At 43.4% G+C, this 25,375-nt stretch overlaps 1 protein-coding gene across 1 annotated transcript in view; it reads left to right on the top strand.

Moving 5' to 3' along the window:
* Nucleotides 1–25,375, top strand: part of ARFGEF2 (ADP ribosylation factor guanine nucleotide exchange factor 2) — a 103,592-nt gene that overhangs the window by 61,310 nt on the left and 16,907 nt on the right. Inside the window, exons 24-33 of the mRNA XM_030309451.1 lie at nt 4,238–4,278; nt 4,383–4,552; nt 9,485–9,636; nt 14,752–14,924; nt 16,664–16,824; nt 18,549–18,679; nt 18,821–18,950; nt 21,765–21,900; nt 24,198–24,336; nt 24,445–24,499. Of these exons, the coding sequence (XP_030165311.1) occupies nt 4,238–4,278; nt 4,383–4,552; nt 9,485–9,636; nt 14,752–14,924; nt 16,664–16,824; nt 18,549–18,679; nt 18,821–18,950; nt 21,765–21,900; nt 24,198–24,336; nt 24,445–24,499 (1,288 nt within the window). The remainder of the gene's footprint in view (nt 1–4,237; nt 4,279–4,382; nt 4,553–9,484; nt 9,637–14,751; nt 14,925–16,663; nt 16,825–18,548; nt 18,680–18,820; nt 18,951–21,764; nt 21,901–24,197; nt 24,337–24,444; nt 24,500–25,375) is intronic.

The raw sequence follows: 25,375 nt of genomic DNA, 5'->3' as shown, positions 1-25,375 counted from the left end.
ATTTGGAGTTGTGTGGTCATCACCACTGTGGAATTTCAGGGCATTTTCATCTCCCTGTACTTATTAGCCGTCACTCCCCATTTCCTCTGCCAGTGGTCCCTGAGCCCGTAATCTTCATTCCGTCTATATGGATTTGTGGATTCTGGGCATGGTTCAGTTGTCCATTTCTGCTTTCCAGTTCTATCTGTTTGCCTCGTGACTTTGGGGTTTGTTGTTAGATGCATATGTTTATAATTATATGTTTTCTTGACAGATTTAACCTTTTATGTTATAAAACAGTCTTTGTCTCTACTAATGATATTTATTTATTTATTTATTTATTTATTTATTATTTTTTTTTTTTAACGTTTATTTATTATTGAGAGACAGAGACAGAGCATGAGCATGGGAGGGACAGAGAGAGAGGAGGAGACACAGAACCTGAAGCAGGCTCCAGGCTCTGAGCTGTCAGCACAGAGCCCGACACGGGGCTTGAAGTCAAACCATGAGATCATGACCTGAGCCGAAGTCTGACGCTTAACCGACTGAGCCACACAGGCACCCCTCTAGTAATGATTTTTAAATCTCTTGTCTTATATTGGTGCAGCCACGCAGCTCTCTCTTGTTTACTTTTTGATATGCTGTGTCTTTTCTATTGTTTTACTTTCAACCTATTTGTGTCTTTGAATTTAAAGCGAAACTCTTTGGGGGCACCTGTCTGGCTCAGTCAGTAGAGCATGTGACTCTTGACCTCAGAGTCACGAGTTTAAGCCCCACGTTGGGCATGGAGCCTACTTTAGCAAAATAATAATAATGCAATAAATCGAGTCTCTTTGGACAGCAGATGGTTGGACCATTTTTTAAGTTTTTATTTAATTTATTTTGAGAGAGCACGAGATGGGGGGAGAGAGAGAATCCCGAGAAGTGTCTATTACTTTTAATTATATCTATTAAAGTATCTATTTACATTTAATTATAATTTAATTGCTGATATATAGGATTTATATCCGCTCTTTTGCTCTTTTTAAAAATGTGTCATTTTTGTTCTCCCGTTCCTTCGTTATCACTGCCTTCTTATATGGTAAGATATTTTCTAGTGTATCATTTTACTTTCCTTGTCTGTTTTACTATATTTTTTGAGTGTTTTTCTTACTGATTGCTTTGGGGATCATGATTAGTAACATTTTAGCTTTGAACATTTGACTTTGAATTAATGTCCACTTAATTTGAATAGTCTGAAACATGTCTTCTGTATAGTTCCATTCTCTCCCCTCTCCTTTGTGCTGTCATATGACTTACATGTTTATACACACCTGCCCATCAACACGGTTTACAGTGATTACCTTCGCTGTCCTCGAATCCGGTAAATAAAATGAGTTACACACAAGAAATACCTATTTCTCCACGCACTTACCTTTACCAGTGCTCTTTATTTCTTCAGATTCTTTTGAGTTATTCTCTATCACCCTTTCGTTAGAACCTGAAGAACTTCCTTTAATATTTCACATAGGGTAGGTTGGTTAGCAATGAATCATCTCCGATTTTGTGTATCTCGGGATATTTTAGTCACTCCTTCATTTTTGAAGGTAAGTTTCGCTGCGTTTAGAATTCTTGGCTTATAGTCTTTTTGTTTGGCACCTTAAATATGATATCCCACTGCCTTTCAGCCTCCATGGTTTGTGATGGGAAATCAGCTTTTCATTTTCCATAGGATCCATTATGCAGTCACAAATCTCTGCTCTCTTTCTACTTCCGAGATTCTCTCACGGTCTGTGCCTTTCATCATTTTGATTATTATATGTCTGAATGTGGATCTCTTGAGTTTATCTTACTGGAGTTTGTTGAGATTCTAGAATGTGTAGATTGTTTTTCATCAAATTTGGGGTATTTGTAGCCACTGTTTCTTCAGAAGTTCTTCCAACCCCTTTCTTTCCTCTCTTGTTCAGACTCCCCTTATGTATGTCTATATATTTGATAGTGCCCTACAGGTCTCTGAGGCTCTGTTCACTTTCTTTTTAATTCTTTTTATGTCTGTTTATCACACGGCATAATCTCATCTGACCTATCTTCAAGTTCACGAACTCTTTGGTCAGCTGAAAACTGCTGTTGAGCCCCTCCGGTGAATTTTTCATTTCAGTTTTATGATTTTCAACTCCAGAATTTCTGTTGGGTTATTTATTACTTTTTTAATATATTTATTAATATTCTCTATTAATGAGACATTGTTCTTATCCTTTCCTTAAGTTCTTTGAACATATTTGAAATAATCACCTTTAGGTGTTACCTGCGTGGCTCAGTTGGTTAAGCATCCAACTTCGGCTCAGGTCGTGATCTCACAGCTCGTGAGTTCGAGCCTTGCATCTGGCTCTGTGCTGACAGCTCAGAGCCTAGAGCCTGCTTCGGATCCTCTGTCTCCCTCTCTCTCTGCCCCTCCCCTGTTCTCTCTCTCTCTCTCACACACACTCTTTCTCTCTCTCTCTCTCTCTCTCTCTCAAAAATAAACATTAAAAAATTTTAATAAAAATAAAATAATCAACTTTAAAACTTTAGTAAATTCAATATCTAGGTTTCCTCAGGGACTGGATCTGTTTGTTGTTGTTTACCTGTAAATAGGCCATCGTTTCTTGTTTCTTTACATGTCTTAACAATTTTTTGTTGAAAATTGATACTTTAAAAAATACATTGAGACAGCTTTGGGTATCAGGTTGCCCACCACACACCCAGGGTTTATTATTGTTGTCATTGCTATTAGTTTGTTGAATGACTTTCCTGAACTAACTACATAAAGCCTGTATTCTTTTCGCATATAGCCACTGTCTCCTCATTTGGAGTTTGTGATCCGCTAAGAATTGGACAAAGATCCCATATGCCTGGGACTGTTAAGCATGCCAGCCTTTGCTGCGGAGTTTTGAGTGTGTTTTGGGGTGCCCCTCTGATGTTCTGGCATGTTGTGTTGTGCCTTAAGGCCTGCCAAAGATGAGCGCTTAGGGCCCTGTCCTGTCTTCCGTGGGTGTGTACAAAGCCTTACCCATGTGATGGCTATCTAGATTACCAGGAATATGGTAGAGCTTTTTATTACTTTTTTTTTTAAGTATTTTTTTTTTTTAATTTTTATTTGAAAGAGGGAGAGAACGTGCATGTGTGCACATGCGAGCAGGGAAGAGGGGCAGAGGGAGAGAGAGAATCTCAAACAGGCTTGACACCCAGTGCAGAGCCCAATGCGGGGCTCAGTCCCATGCCCCCGGGATCACAGCCTGAGCCAAAATCAAGAGTCAGACGCTCAACTGACTGAGCCACTCAGGCGCCCCTGGTGTACCTTTTTAAAGCCTCCTGTGGACACCTTATTCCCAACTTTTCCTTTTAAATTTTTGCCCAGGTCCTTGTTTGACCTGGTCGTACTCAGGTAGCTGCATTGTTCATTGGTTACACAGATTGCTTGTGACAAAAGCCCCAGAGAAAAGGCTGTTTGGACTGAACGAGGTCTGTGTCAAGTATGGACAAATCCTAGAAATGAGGGTTCCCAGGGTACTGCCAGGCAGGTCACACGTCAGTTCCCTGAGAATGGTATTTTGGGGGAAATTCCAGGACTGTTCTGTTCTCTCCTGTGGAGCTAGGTTGCTGGTCTCACAGTTACTTTGACTTCAGAGCTGTTGGTTTTCAACACTCCCATGGAGCTGGGGAGACAGTAATGGAAATAGGCCAAGTTAAAACACCTTCGTGTCCTCTGTTCATACCAAGATTTAGCCATTTTTCTTGAATGAGCGTTTTATCAGCCTTTGGTAATTTCCAGAGTCAGTCCTAGAAGAGTTGGTTTTGGTAAGTTTTTTTTGCCAAAAAAAAACTGTTTTGTGTGTTTGTGTTCATCTTATGGAGGAGCACCTTTTTAGTATATTTATTAATATTCTCTATTAGAGAGACATTGTTCTCATCCTTTCCTTAAGTTCTTGGAACACATTTGAAATAATCAACTTTAGTTGATTTAGTTGACAGTGTCCCACTGTCGTGACATCACGTGCTGTTATACTTTACTCTCCCTTCCTCCTTTTGATGTGTCGCTTTTTCTTTCTACCGTTGTAGGCATTTCTGCTTTCAACTCAGTTCATTTACCAGTTCTGTGCCTCTGATGCCTCCTCATTTATTTTAGTAGAGGTGCCAGACCCAAAACGTTTCCTTTTTTGCCTTTTCTTCAGTGTTTGAAATTGAAACTCAGCTTCCAAATCTAACTTTGATCTTACTGTGTCTGAAATTATCTTCCTAGAATTTTTACTGGATCTACCAGACTGGATGGAAATGCCATAGGTATGTATTTGTCACTCACATGTGACAGCTACAGAATCCTCATGTTGTGACTCTCTGGCCGTTACTAATGAAGCCTCGCATGTGTTGTTGGGTCCGGCCTGCAGTTGACTTTGTCCGCTGGTTGTGTGCCGTGTCCATGGACGAGCTGGCCTCCCCCCACCACCCCCGCATGTTCAGCTTGCAGAAGATCGTGGAGATCTCATACTACAACATGAATCGGATTCGGCTGCAATGGTCCCGAATATGGCATGTGATTGGAGATCACTTCAATAAGGTAACTCTTCACATTCAAAAACTACTCCATCGATGTCCAGAAAAAGGCAGGCAGCTGTATTCAAAAAAGAAGTGATTGAGAGTGTAGGTGCCTGTACACATTTCCGTGCTATCCGAGAGTAGAGCATTCCTGTGAAACCTTTTGTAAGCTGAAATGGTGTGAAGCAAAGAGGTAGTTACCATTAATTTGTATGAAAAGGTTTTTGAGCGTCCCCAGACCCCCCGAATAACCTCTCTCAGGCATTTCTGATACTTCAGGACACATCTTGCTAACGAAGCACGGAATCGAGATAAAGCCCAGGTGCTCAGTGAGAGTTCAAAGCTCTGGCAGCTTGATGCGGAGCCGCCAAGTGGAGTTCCCGGGGCGGGGGCTTGGTGACACCAGTCCGGCCTCTAGAACAGCTCGCTGCGAAACAAGTGCTGAGTGTTATGTTCCCTTTTCACCTTCTTTTGTAAAAGCAGAAGTTCTCATCAGATTTTTTTTTTTTTTTTTTTTTTTTTTTGGTTCGCAAAAACTAACACTAAGGCAGGTCTTTCATAAAAGCAAAGCAGTGCCACCTGACTTTGCGAGAAGCAGAGGACACCCGTAATTCGTTTTCCCTGCAGAGCGTATTTACATATTGCTAGAACTGGGGGAGCGTGGAACTAAAATGGTATTGGTACCAAAAATACTTGACTGTCCCCTGCCCAGGATGTAGGCTGACGCCACAAACATCGTTGTAGTCACTGGACCAACACTGGTGTTGGAGCACATTGCAGAATCCTGTGGTGTCTTCTGAACGACCAGAGATTAAGATGAAGTTCTGTATGTTTCACTGTTAAACGTCCCTGCTGCTTCTTTTGGCTTTCTTTGCCATCGCTCTCCTAAAACCTTTGTTGAGAAAACTAACATTTATTTTTAAATTAGAAGCAAGCTAGAGGTTTGTGTGTTTTGAAACTGACAACTACTGGAAACCAGACTACGCTTCTTTGTTTCCGCTGGAGGTTTCATCGTGTACACGTAGGCACTTGCACACGTCTGTTGAACACACTTTACAGATCAGAACATATACATACCATGTGTGTGTGGATGCGTCTCTGACGCCATTGACTTCTTAAAGGAAAAGTAATAGCTAAATTATACTGTTAACTACCAAAACACACTCCATGATTTCAAAACCATTTCTTCACTCCTGGAGATAAAGAGTTCTAATACAGATGCTTCAAAGAACTGTGAGTAAAAGATAGTTTATCCAAAAGAGAATCACACTCTCTCCATTGAATGGAAGAAGCTTCTAAAAAGAAGTGGTCTGCCACTGGGATACAGAACAGGCAGTAGGATGCTGGTAAAGGGTTTATAGCATCTGTCGATTTCTGTGGTGTAACTAGCCCCGCCCCCCACAACCGATTTGAGGCTAAGCAGAATGATATTGGAGATAGTGGTAGTGCGGATTAACAGGGTTGAGCACCGTTGGCTTTTGTGGGCAGCTGCTAACCTGCTTCAGGCCCCAATTGAAATGAGACCTTGTCAGATGCAGTCTTGTATTCTTGTCCAGGTCTGTGACCGCTAAGCTGGAGCAAACATTGCTCATTAAAGCCGCGAGATCTTTCCGCTAGCAGCTTTGGAATCCTATTTTCTCTTAGAAGTGATAATCCAAAAGTGGGGTTTTTTTGGTAAACATGTCCCAACCCTTTCGAGTCTAGATTTTATGTTCGGTGGGACTTGAGAGAGAACATCAGTTTATACAGGTTATTGTTCCCACCTATGATTCTATTGTCAAGACTTTTTTTTTTTCTTTTATTTACTTTGAGAGAGAGAGAGAGAGAGCGCGCGCCAGAGAGGGGCAGAGAGAGAGGGAGAGAGACAGAGAATCCCAAGCACAGAACCGGATGTGGGGCTCGATCCCACGAACCGTGAGATCATGACCTGACCTGAAATCAAGAGTCAGATGCTCAACTGACTGAAGGCACCCCTTTTGTCAAGAGTCTTTACGTGCCGGTTCTCAGTTATCTTTGGGCTGCTTATGGGCAGGCCTGGGACATGAGCTGGCAGGTAGTAATTAGACTTTTCGTGGTTGTCAGCTTCATTACAAATGTCTGTTCCATCTCATCAGAGCCATTAAGCACAAAGTTGTGGAAAATTCAGTCCCTCCGTCTGCAGCTCGTCATTCTTTCTACCACTTCAGGAAGATGTTGTGCTTCCCCTTGGGAACCGGGGCACGTAAGGGTCTCAAGGTTTGAAGAGATGGTTGGCTGAGTACAGCTGTAACTTAGCTCTTGGAATTCTAGCAGAGTCTTTGGCACAGTCCCATGTTCCTCTTTTAAACTAGGGCGCATGCGTGTCCTGGGGTGTGTGCAAAGCTGCTCAATCAGCATGGAGTGTGCTCTGCAGCAGGAACTCCTGAATCCCCCTGATTTTTACGAGAGGAATAGTCTCTTTATTAGTCTTTAATTAAACGAACGTTACATGACGGGCGCCTGGGTGGCTCGGTCAGTTGGGTGTCCCACTTCAGCTCACGTCGTGATCTCACGGTTTGTGGGTTCAAGTCCCATGTCGGGCTCTGTGCTGAAGGCTCAGAGCCTGGAGCCTGCTTGGGATTCTGTGTCTCCCTCTCTCTCTGCCCCTCCCCTGCTTGCACTCTGTGTTTCTCTCTCAAAAAATAAATGAACATTAAAAAAAGATTTTTTTTTTTAAATAAATGAACACTCCATGAACACCTTAAAAAAAATTACAGCTAAAACCACTTTCGACCATCACCACTCCCCAGTTGAGCCCTGCCCCAAACTAATTGTTAGCAGTTAGGTATATATTTTCCCAAACATTTTTGTAGAAATATAATAGAAATATAGATATATAGAAATATATCATAGAAATACAGATAATCTTGTCTTGGTTTGTTTTGTTTTTTTTAAAAAACGTGATTAGTATTACATACCAGTTTGTAACTTTCGTCTTCCACTTAGCAAGGAATCTTAAAGATTTGGCTGCTATTAGAGTGAATGAATTTATTTTTATAATTGTAAAATACGCATAACATTTTTCATTGTAACTGTTGGTAAACGTATAATTTATTAGTGTTAAGTACATTCACATCATGTGCAACAGATCTGCAGAGCTCTTCTTTTCCTCCCGTAAAACTGAAACTCCAAATTCACCAAACACCAGCTTCCCATTCTTTGCCACCCCTCCCCCAGTTCCTGGCAACCACCATTCTGCTTCTTGTCTCTGTGAATTCAACTGTTAGGGACTTCGTACAAGTGGAATCATGCAGTATTTATCTTTTGGTGACTGGCTTATTTCACTTGGCATAATGTCCTCAAGGTTTATCTGTACTGTAGCCTGTGATAGAATTTTCTTCTTTTTTCTTCTTCTTTTTTTTTTTTTTTAAGGCTTGGACGTATTTGTTTTTAACTGCCAAATTTTATTGCATGTATGTGAATATACCGTTATGTAACCATTTTCCTATTGATGTTTCCAATTTTTCTTTTTTTTTTTTTTTTTTTAAGTTTATTTCTTTTGAGAGAGAGACAGCGAGCGAGCATGCTTGTGCTGGAGAGGCAGAGAGAGAGAATCGCAAGGAGGCCCCATACTGTCAGCTCAGAGCCCAGCATGGGGCTTGATTCCATGAACCATGAGATCCATGACCTGAGTTGAAGAGTTGGACCCTTAACTGACTGAGCCACCCAGGCGCACCTGCAATTTTTCTTTATTACAAGTAAATGCTATTGCCACGTTACTTTTGTTAAAAGTAACGCATTTTCAGGTCAGACCACATGCTAGCGAAGTTCCTTGCTTGGAGCAGGCTCCTGCAACATGCCCCAGGTCCCTTCGCATGGGTTCTGGTGGAAAACATCCCCTTGCTCTGCTTTTAGGATTCTTTTTGAGGCAAAAGCCTGAGCAACCAAATATATAGCCACAGCTCCAGTCCCTAAAAGTAGGTAGACTACAGACAAGTACAGTTTTAAGGAAATCAAAAGCCTCAATGTTTGTGCTGAATTCTTTGAGGCTGGCGATAGACATTTATAATTTGCTTTAGGTGACAGACAAGTATGAAAAGGCTTTAGAGACTTTAAAGTCTTTTGACTTCTCCTTTTGTTTAGATAAAATTAATTAGTACATGAGGAATTATTTAATGAGTATAGAGTTTCAGTTTTGCTACATAAAGAGTTCCAGAGATCTGTTGCACAACAACGTGAACATACTTAACACTGCTGAACTGTGTGCACTTCAGATGGTCACTTTTATATTTTACATGTATTTGGCCACAATCTTAAAAAAAAAAAAAAAAAAAAAAAAAATTTAAATAGCGAGGTGCCTGGGTGGCTCAGGCAGTTAAGCATCTGACTTCAGCTCAGGTCATGATCTCATGGTTCATGAGTTCGAGCCCTGCATCAGGCTCTATGCTGACAGCTCAGAACCTGTAGCCTGTTGGGATTCTGTGTGTGTCTCTCTCTCTGCCCCTCCCCCACTTGCTCGTGCGCTGTCTCTCTCTCAAAAATAAATAAACATTAAAAAAAATTTTTAGCATATTTTGAAAGCACTTTATTTATTTTTTTTCGTTTTTTTATTTATTTTTGGGACAGAGAGAGACAGAGCATGAACGGGGGAGGGGCAGAGAGAGAGGGAGACACAGAATCGGAAGCCATCAGCCCAGAGCCCGACGCTGGGCTCGAACCCACGGACCGCGAGATCATGACCTGGCTGAAGTCGGAGGCTTAACCGACTGCGCCACCCAGGCGCCCCTGAAAGCACTTTAAATGTGCAGTACTGATCTTTCATCATTAAACTTAAAAATTGTACAGGTCATAGCCAAGAAATGCCATTTTCTTTTTTCCTTGGGCGTGCTTTTCCAGAGCATTTGTTTTGAAGGCAGCCTGTCCGTTTTTGATGTTCAGAACCCCACATCCACAGTTGCGCTGTGCCTTTGTCACCTCACCTCCCTTTCCTGCTCAGGTTGGCTGTAACCCCAATGAAGATGTGGCCATCTTTGCTGTTGACTCCTTAAGGCAGCTCTCTATGAAGTTTCTCGAGAAAGGAGAATTAGCCAACTTCCGTTTCCAGAAAGATTTTCTGAGGCCCTTTGAGCATATCATGAAGAAAAACAGGTATGTACGTTGTTCTAGAAGACCTTTGGTCAAACTCCCCAGGGGAGGCCCAAAAAGACCTAACACTAATCACACAATATTTTCTTCCCTTGTTGATGGAAGCAAATAAAATGAACAGCCTATAATTCATCTGTATCATTTTTTTTTTTTTTTTATGTTTACCTATTTTTGAAAGAGAGCATGAGCGGGTGAGAGGCAGAAAGATTGGGGAAAGAGGATCCAACGCGGGCTCTGCACTGGCAGCAGAGAGCCCAATGCGGAGCCTGAACCCACGCACCACGAGATCATGACGCCTAGCCGACTGAGCCACCCAGGCACCCCCACACGTGACATTTCTAAGTAAATCACTGAGATCTGTGTGTGGCCTTTCCCAGAAGAACAGGTTACACCACCACAACTAGTAGAAACATACCATGCATCCTTACTGGGGTGGGTGCTGAAGTCCAGAGAAAGAGCCACTGCTGAGGCGTCCTAAAACAAGGTCAAGAATTACCTGACCCTTCATTTCTGCCCTGGAAGGCGATAGAAGAGATGAGGACAGCTATCCCTCTGAAGCACTCTCCCTGTTCATCATTTGTTCCCTTCGCCTGTATTTATTGCAGCCTGCCATTGCTAGGTACTGTTCTAAGTGCCATGCATACAGCACAGAAGCAAACAGTCAAAAATTCCTGTTTTCATCTGGCCCTGATTTAATCATCATCGCAACTGGGTACAGGGGTGTTCGTTACCATATTCTCTTTACTTTTGTACGTGTTTGAAATTTTCCATAATGAAATTCAAAAGTAAACCCTTGTTTAGATTCCAGTGAGATAGGTAAATAAATGTTTAAATCAAGGTAAGGGGCTAAGAGTAGAAGCACTCTTTTATACAGGCCGGTAAGCAGGCGTTTGGTAGGTTGACCCTTATGCAAAGGGAGGAACAAGCCAGGAGTGGCTGTATGTGGTCTTGGGAGAAGCAAGAGCAAAAGCCCTGTGACAGAGTATGCTGGGCATAGATGAGGAGCAAGGAGGCTGGTGTAGCTGGACAGAGTAAAGGCAGAAGGTCCTGGAGGATGAAGCCCTGGGTCGCAGAGTGCCTAGGTCATAGAGGAGCCGTCAGCTTTTGTCAGCACTTTGGTTTGTTCTCTGTGAAAGACAGAAGCCATTGGAGGCTTTTGAGCAGAGAAGTGAAATGGTCTGAAGTGTTACGGGATTGTCCTGCATTTATCTGTGGAAAATGGAAAGCAGTAGGTTGGGTTAAGCAGCTACTGTAATAGTTCAGATTTGGACCCGGGGGTGAGACACTGTGGGATTTGATTCTGCATATGTTTTGAAAGGACAGCCTACTGTGTGCGCTGAGGAGTTAGCTGTGGGGCGTAAAACAAAACGTCAAGGATGACTCTTAGCTGTAACCCTTTGTGTCTGTCCCCATCCCTAAAATGTGTCCTTGAGATCTGCTTGGATTGTTTGTTTTTAGTGAGAGGGGTGCCTGGGTGGCTCAGTCGGTTAAGCATCCTACTTCAACTCAGATCATGATTTCCCAGTCCATGAGTTCAAGCCCCGCGTCGGGCTCCATGCTGACAGCTCAGAGCCTGGAGCCTGCTTCCGATTCTGTGTCTCCCTCTCTCTATCCCTCTGCCACCCACGCTTGCTCTCTGTCTCTCAAAAATAAACATTAAAAAAAGAGCTTACAAGTTCAAAGGCTATAAGCCAGCGTGGGTCACTTAGGAGAATAAAAAGGGCAGCAGCAAAGTCTGCTTGATGTGTCTTTCTCTTGGTGTCTTTCTTCTTCACCTTACTGCTTATTTTAATAGAAAATAAAGCTCATCCCAGAATCTGGCCTCACCCCTGAGTTTAATGTGCACACAGAAATACCCTCCCGCCTCTGGGGACACTGTTGATAGTGCCAAGGAGACCGAGGCCTCGTGTAGCAGAACAGTGCGCTCACACCTGCCTGGCTGGCTGGTGGCACTGCTGGCCCCAGAATCCCAGGCCCTCCCTGCCCATCCCGTGGCTGCCCAGCCAGCGTTTGAGTAAGGGGCAGAGTGAGTTTAGAATCACACGTCGCCAGCCGCTCTTAGACACTGTTGATGGAACCGTAACTTGCTGTAACATTCCAAAATCATTGGGGCAGTGTCCATCCAGAACCCTACTATTGTTGTGCCTTTTGACTCACTAGTTCTACACTTTTGCAACTCTTGTAAGGAATTAATTTGAAATACAACGAAATGTTGAAGTAACACAAAATAATTTTTTAAAAGCCAGATACCACCTAAATATACAAGAGTGTTAAAGTAATTCTTGGTACAGCCACAACATGGAATATTGTGCAGCTGTGAAAGATGTTCACAAAGTTTGGGGCGCCTGGGTGGCTCAGTCGGTTAAGCGCCCAACTCTTGGTTTTGGCTCAGGTCATGATCTCATGGTTTGTGAGTTCGAGCCCCACATCAGGCTCCATGCTGATGGTGCAGAGCCTGCCTGGGATTCTCTTCTCTGTCCCTCTCCCTCTGCCCTGCCCCTTCTCGTGCTCTCTCTCTCAAAATAAACTTAAAAAAAGAAAAAAGATGTTCACAAAGTTTATGACATAGGAAATGCTTAACAGTTTAGTCAAAAGGCCAGGTTATAGAATTGGACAGTGTAATAATAGTGCTATCAGGGCGCCTGGGTGGCTCAGTCGGTTGAGCATCTGACTCTTGATTTTGGCTCAGGTCATGAGCTCACTGTTGTGAGATTGAGCCCCATGTTGGGCTCTGTGCTGAGCATGGAGCCTGCTTGGGATTCTCTCCCCTCTCTCTCTCTCTCTCTCTGTCTCTCTCTGTCTCTCTCTGTCTCTCTCTCTCTCTCTCTCTCTCTCTGTCTCTGCCTTCCCCCTGCACACACACATGCACACTCTCGCTCAAAAATAAATAAACTTTTTTTAATGTTTATTTATTTTTGAGAGACAGCACAAGTGAGGGAGGGGCAAAGAGAGACGGAAACACGGAATCCGAAGCAGGCTCCAGGCTCTATGGTATCAGCACAGAGCTCGACGTGGGGCTCAAACCCATGAGCTGCGAGATCGATCATGACCTGAGCCACAGTCGGACGCTTAACTGATGGAGCCACCCAGGCACCCCCTAAAATAAATACGCTTAAAAAAAAGACAGTGGGGGTACCTGGGTGGTTCAGTCAGTTAAGTGTCCAACTTCACCTGAGGTCATGATCTCACATTTTGTGAGCTCGAGCCCTGCAATGGGCCTGCTGCTGTCTGCACAGAGCCCACATCAGATGCTCTGTCCACCTCCCCCACCCCGCCCCTGCTTGCACTCTCTCTCAAAAACGAGTAAACGTTTATAAATAAATAAATGAAAATTTAAAAAAGACAGCGAGATCAATCTCTGCATGTGAATACTGTACTATCACAGGAATTTTTTTCATCATGTTTTTTCTACATTTTCCAGAATGTTAACTGTCATCACGTATTACGGTGTGACACATATTAACAATCAGGCAAAAAACATTTTATTTTATTCATTGTTTTTTTGTATTTTTAAAACTGTTTATTGATCTTCAGAGACAGATAGTGGGGAAGGGGCAGAGAGAATCCCAAGCAGGCTCCGCACTGTCAGCACACAGCCTGATGTGGGGCTCGATCCTATGAACTGTGAGATCATGACCTGAGCCAAAACTAAGAGCTAGACATTCAACCGACCGAGCCACCTAGGCGCCCCAAGCATTAATCAGTATGTGTAGTTCATCTCAACAAGCTGCTTTTTTTCCCCATGGGGAGGCAACCCTAAATTCAGTTATATTACATATTAAAGTCGCCTAAGTATGTAGTCAGTCTTTTATCATCTGTGGGCAGCATATTTACTTTGTGGACTTCTAGATAATTTTCGACTCTGTTTGGACTTTTTGTTTGCTTTCTCTAAATGACCTATTATCAGTTAGCATGAGTCCTGCAGACTAACATGAATGTTATCTAAGACAGATGAAATTTGCAAGCCAAGTTTGCAGTCCTAAAGCCACTCTAATGTGACTTTCAAAGCTAGTGGTATAAGAGCTTGCTTCTTGTTTTATTTGTAAAATAATAGAACTTACTTCATGACTGTATGTGTCTTAATAGGTTCCAAGGCATATACACTAATCTGTCACAGATACCCAGATAATACCATGGTGAACCATGCAGCTGCTTCAGAAAATGGGCCATTTTTCCTACCTTCAGGTTTTGTTTTGTAATAATTTAAAAGGTTGCATCTTAAGTTATATATGTATACTCCCATCCGTGCATATGTGTTTACCATACATGTATATCCCTGCCCAAAAATCTAAGAGGATATGCACTAAGAATTGAGGAATGGTCATGTCTGGGTGGCAGAATTCTATTAGTGTAAAGGTTTTCAGCCAGAAAACCTGGCCGACGATGGCTTAAACCACAAGGCTGTGTGTTGTTTACTTAAGTCAGAGGCAGGCAGTCCCAACTTTGATTCCTTAGCCCAGATTGTCATCGAGGACCCAGGTTCTTTCTGTCCCTTTGGCCACCCACAGGATCATTTTTTTATCCTGAGCCTACTATTTCATGCTGCTGAACGGAGGCTCTATCTCCAGGCATCATGCTATGTTCACAATGGGGATACCAGGAAAGGGGGCAGAACCTACCATGTGTATTCCTTGTAAGACAAGGAATTGTTTTCCCTGTAAAACCAAAGCCATAGTAGAAACCCCTCCCCATGCCATTCCCATGACTGTCTCTTATATGTAATTAGAACAAGTCATATAGCTCCCCAGGCTCCAAAGAAGTCTGGGCAGTTGAGGACCTGACAGATGAGACAAGATTGTCATGTTTTCTTGTCCCGTTTATGGTTGGTTCCCTGAGGTCAGGCATGTTGCTTCCTGGATAAAATTAGAGTCCTGTTGTCAAGGAGGTGAGGGAGAGGTGGCTGCTGGGAAAGCAGCTAACTGTCTGCCACAGTGATCATCTTAATGTTTTTTCTTTTTGTTGTTTCTAATTTAATTTATTTTTAATGAGTGTGGATTACTATGTGCTTTTAAAAATGTGGGTTTTTTTTTTTAACATGCTGCTTCTAAGGTGATGCCGTGTCACTTTCGTCCCACCATGCAAAGTACAGCTGACATGGCTGCCCCGTTCTTTCCTCAGGTCTCCGACCATCCGGGACATGGTGATCCGCTGCATCGCCCAGATGGTGAACTCCCAGGCGGCCAACATCCGCTCAGGCTGGAAGAACATCTTTGCCGTGTTCCACCAGGCAGCCTCAGATCACGACGGGAACATTGTGGAGCTGGCCTTCCAGACCACGGGCCACATTGTCAGTAAGTGGCTCTACTGTCCCACCTGCGAGTCTCAAGGGTGACCACTTATTTCCTGTCTCTTTTACTCCCCAAAGGGGCTTCCTTGTTTGAGATCTGCGGTCATATAATAACGTGGCAGGTGGCATTCTGAGCACTTGAGGCATGTGCGCAAGAACCCGGTGAGGGAGATACGGTCGAGTCTCATGGTTCGCAACCACAGAACTAGTGCTGCCCGCACTTTTGCGGACACATGCGTGCATCCAGCAGGGAGATACTTGAGTCGCCCAAGGCACGTGTTCCCAGCTGAGGTGAAGCGAGGCGAAGCTCTGCCTTTTGGTTTCAGCTCTCCCGCTGTAAATAAATAAATGTCCTTTCCGTGGTCTACCTACTACCACGTATTGTTTTCATTTTTGATTTTTTTGTTGGTGAGTTCACCATTTAAGATGGCCCTGAAGTATAGTGCCGGAGTGCTGTCCAGTGTCCCTGGAGAGAATACACGTTCTCGATAAGCTTTGTTCAAGCTTGAGTTAAAGTGCAATTGGCGAAAAGTTCTGTGTTGTGAACCAACACTATTTGTTAAATCCTGAAACACACATAAAACAAGGTTATATATTGATCAGGTTTTTTGTAACGTTTGTTCATTTTTGAGAGAGACAGAGTGTGAGTGGGGGAGGGCCAGAGAGAGAGGGAGACACAGGATCCGAAGCAGGCTCCAGGCTCCGAGCTGTCAGCACCGAGCCCGACGTGTGGGGCTCGACCTCACAGACTGCAAGATCATGACCTGAGCTGAAGTCGGCCGCTCAACCGACTGAGCTGCCCAGGCACCCCGGTCTTCATAAAAAGTATAAAGCAGATCATCTTTGATCTTTTTTGAGGTCTTTTAACTCTTTGTAAGCTTCTTGCTATTCATATTTTTGTCTTGGGTGGTATTTGTAGGTTTTCAGAAACCTTAGATTTCTAAATTACCTTTCACCTTTAGCTCATTGACCTTCTTTATCTCCCTTTGTCTTCACAGCCAGGTAAGGGGTGGTCTTGGGACAGAAACGGCCAGGGCAGTAAAGGACGCACTCGGGATCACCCAGCCAGGGCCTAGCTCAGTGCTCACCTTCTGTCGGCGAAGGCAGCTAGGGGGCCATTTCACACACACATCAGTGTTTATCCTGCATCATTCCTTAAACTCCATCCTAAAGTAGCTTAAATTGAAATGGACACCTTGGCATCCTGATGAAGCTTGGTTTTTTTATGGCTTGTCCTCTCTCACTTCTTTGGGGACACTTGTCAGATAGGACTTCTTCAGAGAGTCCTTCTCTGACCCCCAGCCTAAGCAGCCTCTCCTGCCTTCTGTCCCCTCACCCAGCACTCACCCAACCTGAGATGATATTTTATAAACCTACTGACACAGGTGATTCTTGTCTGTTCTTGCCCATTGGAGCAAGAGCATTGTGAGGGCAGGGAATTCGATTGGTCACCTCTGTCCCCAGGGCCCACAACCATGCTTTGCACATAGTTGGCACTCTAAACGTTTGTCGAATGAATGAATATTTGGACCTTTGCATCGTTGCTTGAGCTCAGGAACCAGTTTAGCCCAAGTGGTGCTCAGTGGATTCATCCCTGAATAACTTAATAAAAAGTTGTCTTCCGGAGATGGTGACATGTTTCTCCTAGATTTTCACAAAAGTAACTTTCTTGGGGTGGGAGGGGGTGTTTGATCCCCATTTCTAAGTCCTGGTCTTATAAACAATGTGGCTTTGTTTCCACAGCAACTATTTTCCAGCACCATTTCCCTGCAGCCATCGACTCCTTTCAGGATGCTGTCAAGTGCTTATCAGAGTTTGCCTGCAATGCCGCCTTCCCGGACACCAGCATGGAGGCCATCCGGCTCATCCGCTTCTGTGGGAAATATGTCTCTGAGAGGCCTCGGGTACATTTTTCCTTTCCTCCCCCTTGGGCACTGAGGGAAAAGGAATCACAGGGCAAAAAACCCTTACTCCTGGCAAAGAACTTTCCAGCTGCGCTTTCAGAAGTGCGTGTTTGCCCTCAGCTAGGCGTTCAGTTCAGAATGCCGCTGTTGCTGTTTTGTGTGTATGAGGTGACTTGTTTTACCCCTACCGAACTTTTATGTAGTATTCTACTAATTGTTTTTGTGGAAAATAATAGTATTTAGCTTTGAATTTTGGCAAAGCTGAAGAAGCTAGACCTTTCTATTTGTAAGAGAACGAACCTGGGGCCCCTGAGTGGCTCAGTCGGTTGAGCGTCCGAGTCTTGATTTTGGTTCAGGTTGTGATCTCCCAATGGTGGGAGCAAGGCCTGATCAGGTATGGGGCTTGCTTGACATTCTCTCTCTCCCTCTCCCTTTCACCTTCCCCTCTCTCGCACACGTGCTCGCTCTCTCAAAAAATAAAGCAAGAGAAAGAACAAACCTACCTCTTAAGGAAAGACATTTTACTCCCCCCCCAAAAAAACACGACATTTTACCATTTTGACATGACTGAGAAATCACACTTTAAAAATCATCTTTTGTTTTCTCCCAGAAATGTCCGAGTTTATTCTGTTATGTCTCACCTTTCCAAAGAAGCCTGCTTGGTTTAAACGACCATCTCAAACAGTGACATTAAGTAGAATAAGCACATCTAAACTATGATGGCTCATACAGATCTCTTCTTCAGATCTTTTCTGCGTATTGACTTACTTAGTCTCCACATCAGACCTATGAGATTGGGAATTATGTCCCCATTGTACTGGAGAGTTCACTGAAACAGAGAGAGAAATTGCCTAATGTTGGATAAGCTGAGCTGATAGAGAAATCCCATTACAGCAGACAGCACTGCTTCAAGAGTGGTTCCAGAGCAAAAGGCTCAAAATCCCAGAGGTGGGGCAGGGAGTAGGGCTTCCCACCCAGACTGGGAAAGACTGCCAGCTTCTAGCTGCATGACCTTGGGCAGCTTACTTATAATCCCGGTGCCTCAGTTAACTCATCTGTAAAGTAGGACATTTATTTGTATCTGGCTCATGGTGTTACCGTGAGGATTGTTAGTCCACATAAAGCACTGTCACAGTTCCTGACGCAAAGCAAGCCCTCAATAAAGAGCTGCTGGTGGTATTGTTTTAAGGAGTGTGTATTACAGTTATATTCCAGAAAGACCTAAGGTACGGAATCATCTTGAATACCTTTTGACCTTTAATGCTTTTTTTTTTTTAATGTTTATTTTTGAGAAAGAGAGAGACAGAGTGTGCGCCCAAGCAGGGGAGGGGCAGAGAGAAGTGGGGGACAGAGGATCTGAGGCAGGCTCTGTGCTGACAGCGGAGAGCCCAACACGGGGCTCAAATTCATGAACCTGCCACCCAGGTGCCCCGACCTTTGGTGCTTTTCTTAATGGAACACCTCCCACCCACAGGACCCTCGTGATCTGCCCACTCAGCTTATGCTAAAACCCACAGAGGTCCAGAGGTTCATACGTGGAAGCTGCTCGTGTGCTCTTGGGAGAGGCTTGTGTCTGCCTCCTCCTCCGGATTCCCGGTCCTACCCTTTCTGAGTGGATGTTTTTAGGAGGGGAAGATGTGTGGGGCCTGGAGCTTCATGTAGTTCTCTTTGACTTTCTTCCTTTGCTTGCTTGACCTGCATCTGAGAGATGACCCTCCTTGTAGGTGCTACAAGAATACACAAGTGACGACATGAATGTGGCTCCTGGCGACCGGGTCTGGGTCCGAGGCTGGTTCCCCATCCTGTTCGAGCTCTCCTGCATCATTAATAGATGCAAGCTGGATGTTCGGACAAGGTAACCATGTCCCGGATGGTGCCCCTTCTGTCATGGAATGAGCCTCGGTCACCGGCTTAGTTGACCCGTGCTCTCCCACCGTCTTCTCTGCTCTTTTCCCCCTCACCCATTCCCTCTCTGTGCCTGGCTTTGTTCCTCCAGAGGACTCACGGTCATGTTCGAGATCATGAAGAGCTATGGCCACACCTTTGAGAAGCACTGGTGGCAGGACCTGTTCAGAATCGTGTTCAGGATTTTTGACAATATGAAACTCCCTGAGCAGCAGTCAGAGGTAGGTGATGACTAACACGGTGCCCTAGATATGGCTAGGTGGCGTGGGGGTGGGGGAGTCTCTGCCTTTGTCTGCTGCGGGATTGTGTCATCATCCCCATGAGGTGTGTTTCAAAATGAAAACCCCATCCTTGGAACTCTTATACCAGAAGCAACTAATGCTAAGAAACTGTCCCCATCTGAGGAAGGGTAAGGGGAGAGAAGTCACCATGGCCGGCCTGCTTGGCCCTTGGGCATTACACCTGCCAGTTCAACAGGGCACTGCTCCTGTCTGTTCTTTGGTCCGTATCAGCTTCTCAGCAGTCAGTAAACAATGGGATGTCTCTGGTCCCTAAAAGAACCCATTTAAAACATTTTTACGAGTGCCTGGCTGGTTCAGCCAGAAGAATGTGGATTCTTGATCTTGGAGTTGTGAGTTCAAGCCCCACATTTGGCATAGAGATTACTTAAAAATAAAATTTTAAAAAGAAAAGTTTTTATGGAAGTTACAGTTGGAGATGATGTTGGCAAATTATTAGGCTTTTTTTTTTTTTTTTTAAAGGATATCTGATGCCTCTAGTTGTCATTGTTATTTATACCTCAGGGATAGAGGGAGGAGGAGAGGATATTCTAAGACTTTTAGAAGGGAAAGAGTCACTTTCTTAACCACTTTTAGGAATACCATTCTCTCCCTCCCCCTGGTATAAAAGCAACATAGGTTTAGTATGGAATATTGAGAATATATAGAAAACTCAGGGGCGCCTGGGTGCCTCAGTTAGTTAAGCATCCAACTTCGGCTCGGGTCATGATCTCACGGTTCATGAGATCGAGCCCCACGTCAGGCTCTCTGTTGACAGTGTGGAGCCTGCTTGGGATTCTCTCTCTGCCCCTCCCCCACTCACACTCTCTCTTCTCTCTCTCTCAAGATAAATAAGCTTAAAAAAAAGAAAAGAATACACAGAAGACTCACAATTTTACCATTCAGAAATAAGAATTAATGTTTTGGCAAATTTCTGTCTTCTACAGGGTTAAAGTATGGTTGAGGTCACAGTATAAGAGTTCAGCTTTCTAATCTTATTTTAAAATAACTTAAATTTTTCTTCCTTGTAAAACAAATCAGAATACAGAAAAACAAAGAAAACATTTGAACAGCCACTGTTCCAGCTTCCACAGGCAACCACCGTTAACCTACCTTCACATTCTTCGTGTGTTTTCTTCTTTACAAAAATGGGATCCCAGCCCACACACCGTAAATTGCTTTATCAGTTTAATACCTGAGTGTTTTTTCACAACCCTAAGTCTTCTTCCATACTGTTTTTAAAAGCTGCAAACTGTTGGGGCACCTGGGTGGCTCAGTCAGTTAAGCATCTGACTCTTGATTTCGGCTCAGGTCCTGGTCTCATGCGTTTGTGGGATTGATCTCCACGTCAGCTATAGTGCAGAGCCTACTTGGGATTCCCTCTTTCCCTTTCTCTCCACCCCTCCCCGCATACCCGCTCTCTTTCTCTCTCTCTTTCGAAAGTAAATAAATAAACATTAGAAAGAAGGCAGCACTGAAATGAACATTCTTTGCTGCTACCTTTGTTCTTGTTTTTTCTTTTTTCTCTTGGGACAAGTGGTATATCAGGTTTGGGGCTTACAAATTACTGAGGCTTTTGATATGTACTTTCAAGTTACTTCCAAATAAACTCGCAACCTTTATAAATTTACAGCCTTTTACATTTGAACAGTGCACAAGAGTTCCCGTTTCTCCATACCCCCTCCAACTCTTCATACCTTAATGAATTTTTTTAATGTTTATTTTTGAGAGAGAGAGCACGTGTGGGGGGAAGGGCAGAGAGAGAGGGAGAGAGGGAATCTCAAGTAGGCTCCATGCTGTCAGCGCAGTGCCCAACTCGGGGCCCAATCTCACGAACTGTGAGATTATGACCTAAGCTGAAATCAAGAGCTGAATGTTCAACTGACTGAGCCACCCAGGTGCCCCCATACTTTTTTTAATCCTTGTTCATTTGATGGGCCATAAGTATCACAGTGACAAAGTTTTGTAATTGCTGGTGAGGTTGCAGACTTTTTTTCACATTGCTGATTCACAGTTTTTTTCTTTTATGAATTGCTTTTTCACATCCTTAGCCGATCTATTGGGTTAGTTATCTTTCTCCTATTGATTTAGGAGCTTTTTAGTGTATAAGTAACATAGCATATCCTTCCATAAATTGCAAATGCTTTTGCCCACTTTGTTATTCTCGTTTTGTTTTCATTTTAGAAAATTTTAGCTTTTAGGGAACCAAATTCATCAGTCTTTTTCCCTTATGGCTTCCACTTCTGGAATCTTGTTTTGCAATTAGCAACCCTTCCCTTTTCGATGATTTTCTAAATCTCTGTATACATTAAATACTTAAAATAGTGCCATGAAATTACCAGCGGTAAATTTTGGGTGTAAGGTATAACTTAGCACAATCTCCTACTCACTTTTTCCAAATCATTAAAGCCTTTGGTCAGTATCCCTTTGAATGACTATTAATGTCCTGACATATGTATAAACTTAATTTAGTTGCCACCTTCTTGGGCATTTGTTCATATGTGTTTTCAGTGTGTAAGTGCCAGTGTGGCATAAACATCTTTATTCACAAGACTTCACCCACAGATGTTTACTGCTTTCCTTAGGATCCACTCCTTTGGGCAGCGTGACTGCCTCCGTGGGTGTGAGCGTTGTAAAGACTGACTGTAGACACGTACTTCCAGGTTGCACAGCAGAACAGTTTTTCCCCTGAGGTAGGAGTGGGCCCATCTCACCACAAGGAGAGTAGCTTTTAAACATTACCTTGTTGTTTTTCAGAAATCCGAGTGGATGACGACAACGTGCAATCACGCACTCTATGCTATTTGTGACGTGTTCACCCAGTTTTATGAAGCTCTGAACGAAGTTCTTCTTTCTGATGTGTTTGCACAGTTGCAGTGGTGTGTAAAACAAGGTACTCTCTCCGTCTCCAGGCGTCATCCTTCTTGACGTAGTTTTTAATGAGAGGTTCGTTATTTCCGTATATGAAAGCAAGAATGTAATGCCAAGGAGTACAATATATAATCAGTGAAAATGTGTATTTTTTTATTTAATAAGAACATAGAAACAATCTCAAGTCAGTTATAAAGCATTTTTTATTATTTAAAAAAAAAAAATTTTTTTTAATGTTTATTTTTGAGAGAGAGAAAGAGAGAGGGAGGGAGAGAGCGCCCATGAGTGAAGGAAGGGCAAAGAGAGAGAGGGAGACACAGAATCCGAAGCAGGCTCCAAGCTCTGAGCTGTCAGCACAGAGCCTGACGTGGGGCTTGAACTCACGAACCGTGAGATCATGACCTGAACCCAAGTTGGATGCTTAACCAACCGAGCCACCCAGGTGCTCCTAAAGCATTTTTTAAAGACGGATGTAGTTATTATTATATTTAAAAAGAAGTGCCTTTAGGAGTGCCTGGGTGGCTCAGTGGGTTAAGCGTCCCAACTTTGGCTCAGGTCATGATCTTGTAGTTTACAAGTTCGAGCCCCATGTCAGGCTGTGTGCTGGCAGCTCAGAGCCCGGAGCCTGCTTCGGATTCTGTGTTTCCCTCTCTCTCTGCCCCAACCCCACTCACAATCTGTGTCTGTCTCTCTCAAAAATAAAACATTAAAAAAAATTAAACATTTTAAAAAAATTTTTTAAAAAAGATGTGCCTTTCTTTTTTTTTTTTTTTTTTAATTTTTTTTAACATTTATTTATTTTTGAGACAGAGAGAGACAGAGCATGAACGGGGGAGGGGCAGAGAGAGAGGGAGATGTGAGATGTGAGAGGGAGATGTGAGAGAGAGAGGGAGATCGGAAGCAGGCTCCAGGCTCTGGGCCATCAGCCCAGAGCCTGACGCGGGGCTCGAACTCACGGACTGCAAGATCGTGACCTGAGCTGAAGTCGGATGCTCAACCGACTGAGCCACCCAGGCGCCCCAAAAGATGTGCCTTTCTATATTATACTATGGTTTCTGCTTTTGTCGTAGTTGAAATTTTCTGTAATGTTTTTAAAATGTCCTGTGGGAGGGGCACCTGGATGGCTCAGTTGATTAAGTGTTCGACTCTTGATTTTGGCTCAGGTCATTATCTCAGAGTTCTTGAGTTCAAGGCCTCGTTGGGCTCAGCACTGATAGTGTGAGCCTACTTGGGATTCTCTCTCTCTCCCTCTCTCTCTGCCCCTCCCCTGCTTGCTCTCTCAAAAATAAATAAACATTTTTTTTTAATATATTATGGAAGTCAATATAAACAACAGCTTCATCAGTGGACATTTTTCGTTAGAGTACTTATGTGTTGATTTTAGTACATCCTAGGAAGAATACCTGCATAGCACATTAGACCTGGATTCCGTAGATAGTTTTGGCTTAGGACAAAGCTTAATTTCGCAAAGTTTTTCAAAAAGTGACTCAGTTTTAAAATAAGTGAAAAAACAATCAATACCAGTATGGCAAAAACTGGAAGTGCAATGTTTGAGTGACTAAATTTTGAGAGACACTGATCTAATATTTCCGTCTTCTATCATTGATCACATAAGAAGCCAGTTAATTAACAAACTGACCTTTTTCCATCCCAGCAGTAAAGCTGTGATAAGTAATTTTAACTCTTGATAACCTGTTTAACAACAAGTTATTTTTTTTATTTAAAAAAATTTTTTTTTAATTTTTATTTATTTTTGACAGAAAGACAGAGCATGAGCGGGGGAGGGACAGAGAGAGAGGGAGACAGAATCTGAAGCAGGCTCCAGGCTCTGCGCTGTCAGCACAGAGCTCAAACCCACAGACCGCGAGATCATGACCTGAGCTGAAGTCGGACGCTCAACTGACTGAGCCACTCAGGCACCCCAACAACAAAAGTTTTTCTTTTTTTATAAAATTTTTTTTTTTAACGTTTATTTATTTTTGAGACAGAGAGAGACAGAGCATGAACGGGGGAGGGGCAGAGAGAGAGGGAGACACAGAATCGGAAGCAGGCTCCAGGCTCTGAGCCATCAGCCCAGAGCCCGACGCGGGGCTCGAACTCATGGACCATGAGATCGTGACCTGAGCTGAAGTCGGAGGCTTAACCGACTGAGCCACCCAGGCACCCCCAACAACAAAAGTTTTAACACTGTATCATTGCTTCGTTAAGTAAGAGCCTGCAAACCCTTTGTCATGTCCCCACCTCGCAAGACGAAGCATCAGTGCCCTGGTGGGAATCAAACCAGCAGCGGAAGTTTGATGATGTTGCTTTATTTTGCAGATAATGAGCAGTTGGCTCGCTCAGGTACAAATTGCTTAGAAAACTTAGTGATATCCAATGGGGAGAAATTCAGTCCCGACGTCTGGGATGAAACGTGCAGTTGTATGCTGGATATCTTCAAGACAACCATTCCACACGTGTGAGTGCAGATGTGATTGTTGCTGATTCTTGCTGAGCTCAGTAGATGTCTTAAGGCTCCACATTGCCTTTCACACTGATCATTTTCCTTCTCTTGTATTCCCTTCAGTTTGCTGACATGGAGACCTGTAGGGATGGAGGAAGATCCATCGGAGAAACACTTGGTAGGGTTTTTTGTTGTCATCTTTTCTCTGATCTCGTATTAGGTAAAAAAATTAAGTAGCCCAAGGAGTTTGTGCTTTTCTGATGGGAAGTGAGCAAAAAAGGCTATAAGCTTTAGGAGTGCCTGGCTGGCTCAGTCAGTGGAGCGTGCAGCTCTTGATCTTGGGGTCGTGAGTTGGAGCCTCACTTGGGGCATGGAGATTACTTTAAAAAAAAAAAAAGAGTTAAAAACTATGTTCATTAACACGTTTTTTTAGAAAGTACAGAAGATAAGTCACCTCACCCAATAAAAGCCACAGTTCACATTTCTAGTTTTTACTTTGTGCGACGGCACATGTATAACCCACACGTGTTTGAAATTCGGGCGCGCTTGGCACAGAGTGTTTTACCTAACAACGTGTAAGCAGTCTTCCATGTTTTTAAATATTGTTTGAGAGCAGCCTTTTCAGTGGCTATACATTATTATATTTAGTGAATTCTCCCTTGTTGGACTCTCAGGTCTGGTGTTTGCCTGTTAGAAGTAATACTTTGGTGTAATTATCCTCATTTATTCCTCTCCTAAATAAAGAGTGCTTTCTTCCACCACCAGTGAAATAGTGATTGTTATTTTTTGTGTGAGGCCACATCAAGAAGTTCTAATTCAAGTCTCACTTTATAATATTTTGCTTTATATGGGGTTTGTATTATTAACGTCTATTCCCAAATAACTGTAAAGCCATTCGATTTTAAAAGTCATTTGGAGGGCATCTGGCTGACTCAGTGGAGCATGTGACACTTAATATCAGAGTCATGAGTTCGAGCCCCACATTGGGCCTGGAGCCTACTTTAAAAAAGGGGTGGCATTTAGGGTATAGCAACCTAAAAAATGAAGCACCCTA

This window comes from Lynx canadensis, chromosome A3 (assembly GCF_007474595.2).
Source record: "Lynx canadensis isolate LIC74 chromosome A3, mLynCan4.pri.v2, whole genome shotgun sequence".
NCBI lineage: Eukaryota > Metazoa > Chordata > Mammalia > Carnivora > Felidae > Lynx > Lynx canadensis.
Note: the sequence above shows the minus strand (reverse complement) of the source record. Positions and strands in the feature narration are given on the sequence as shown.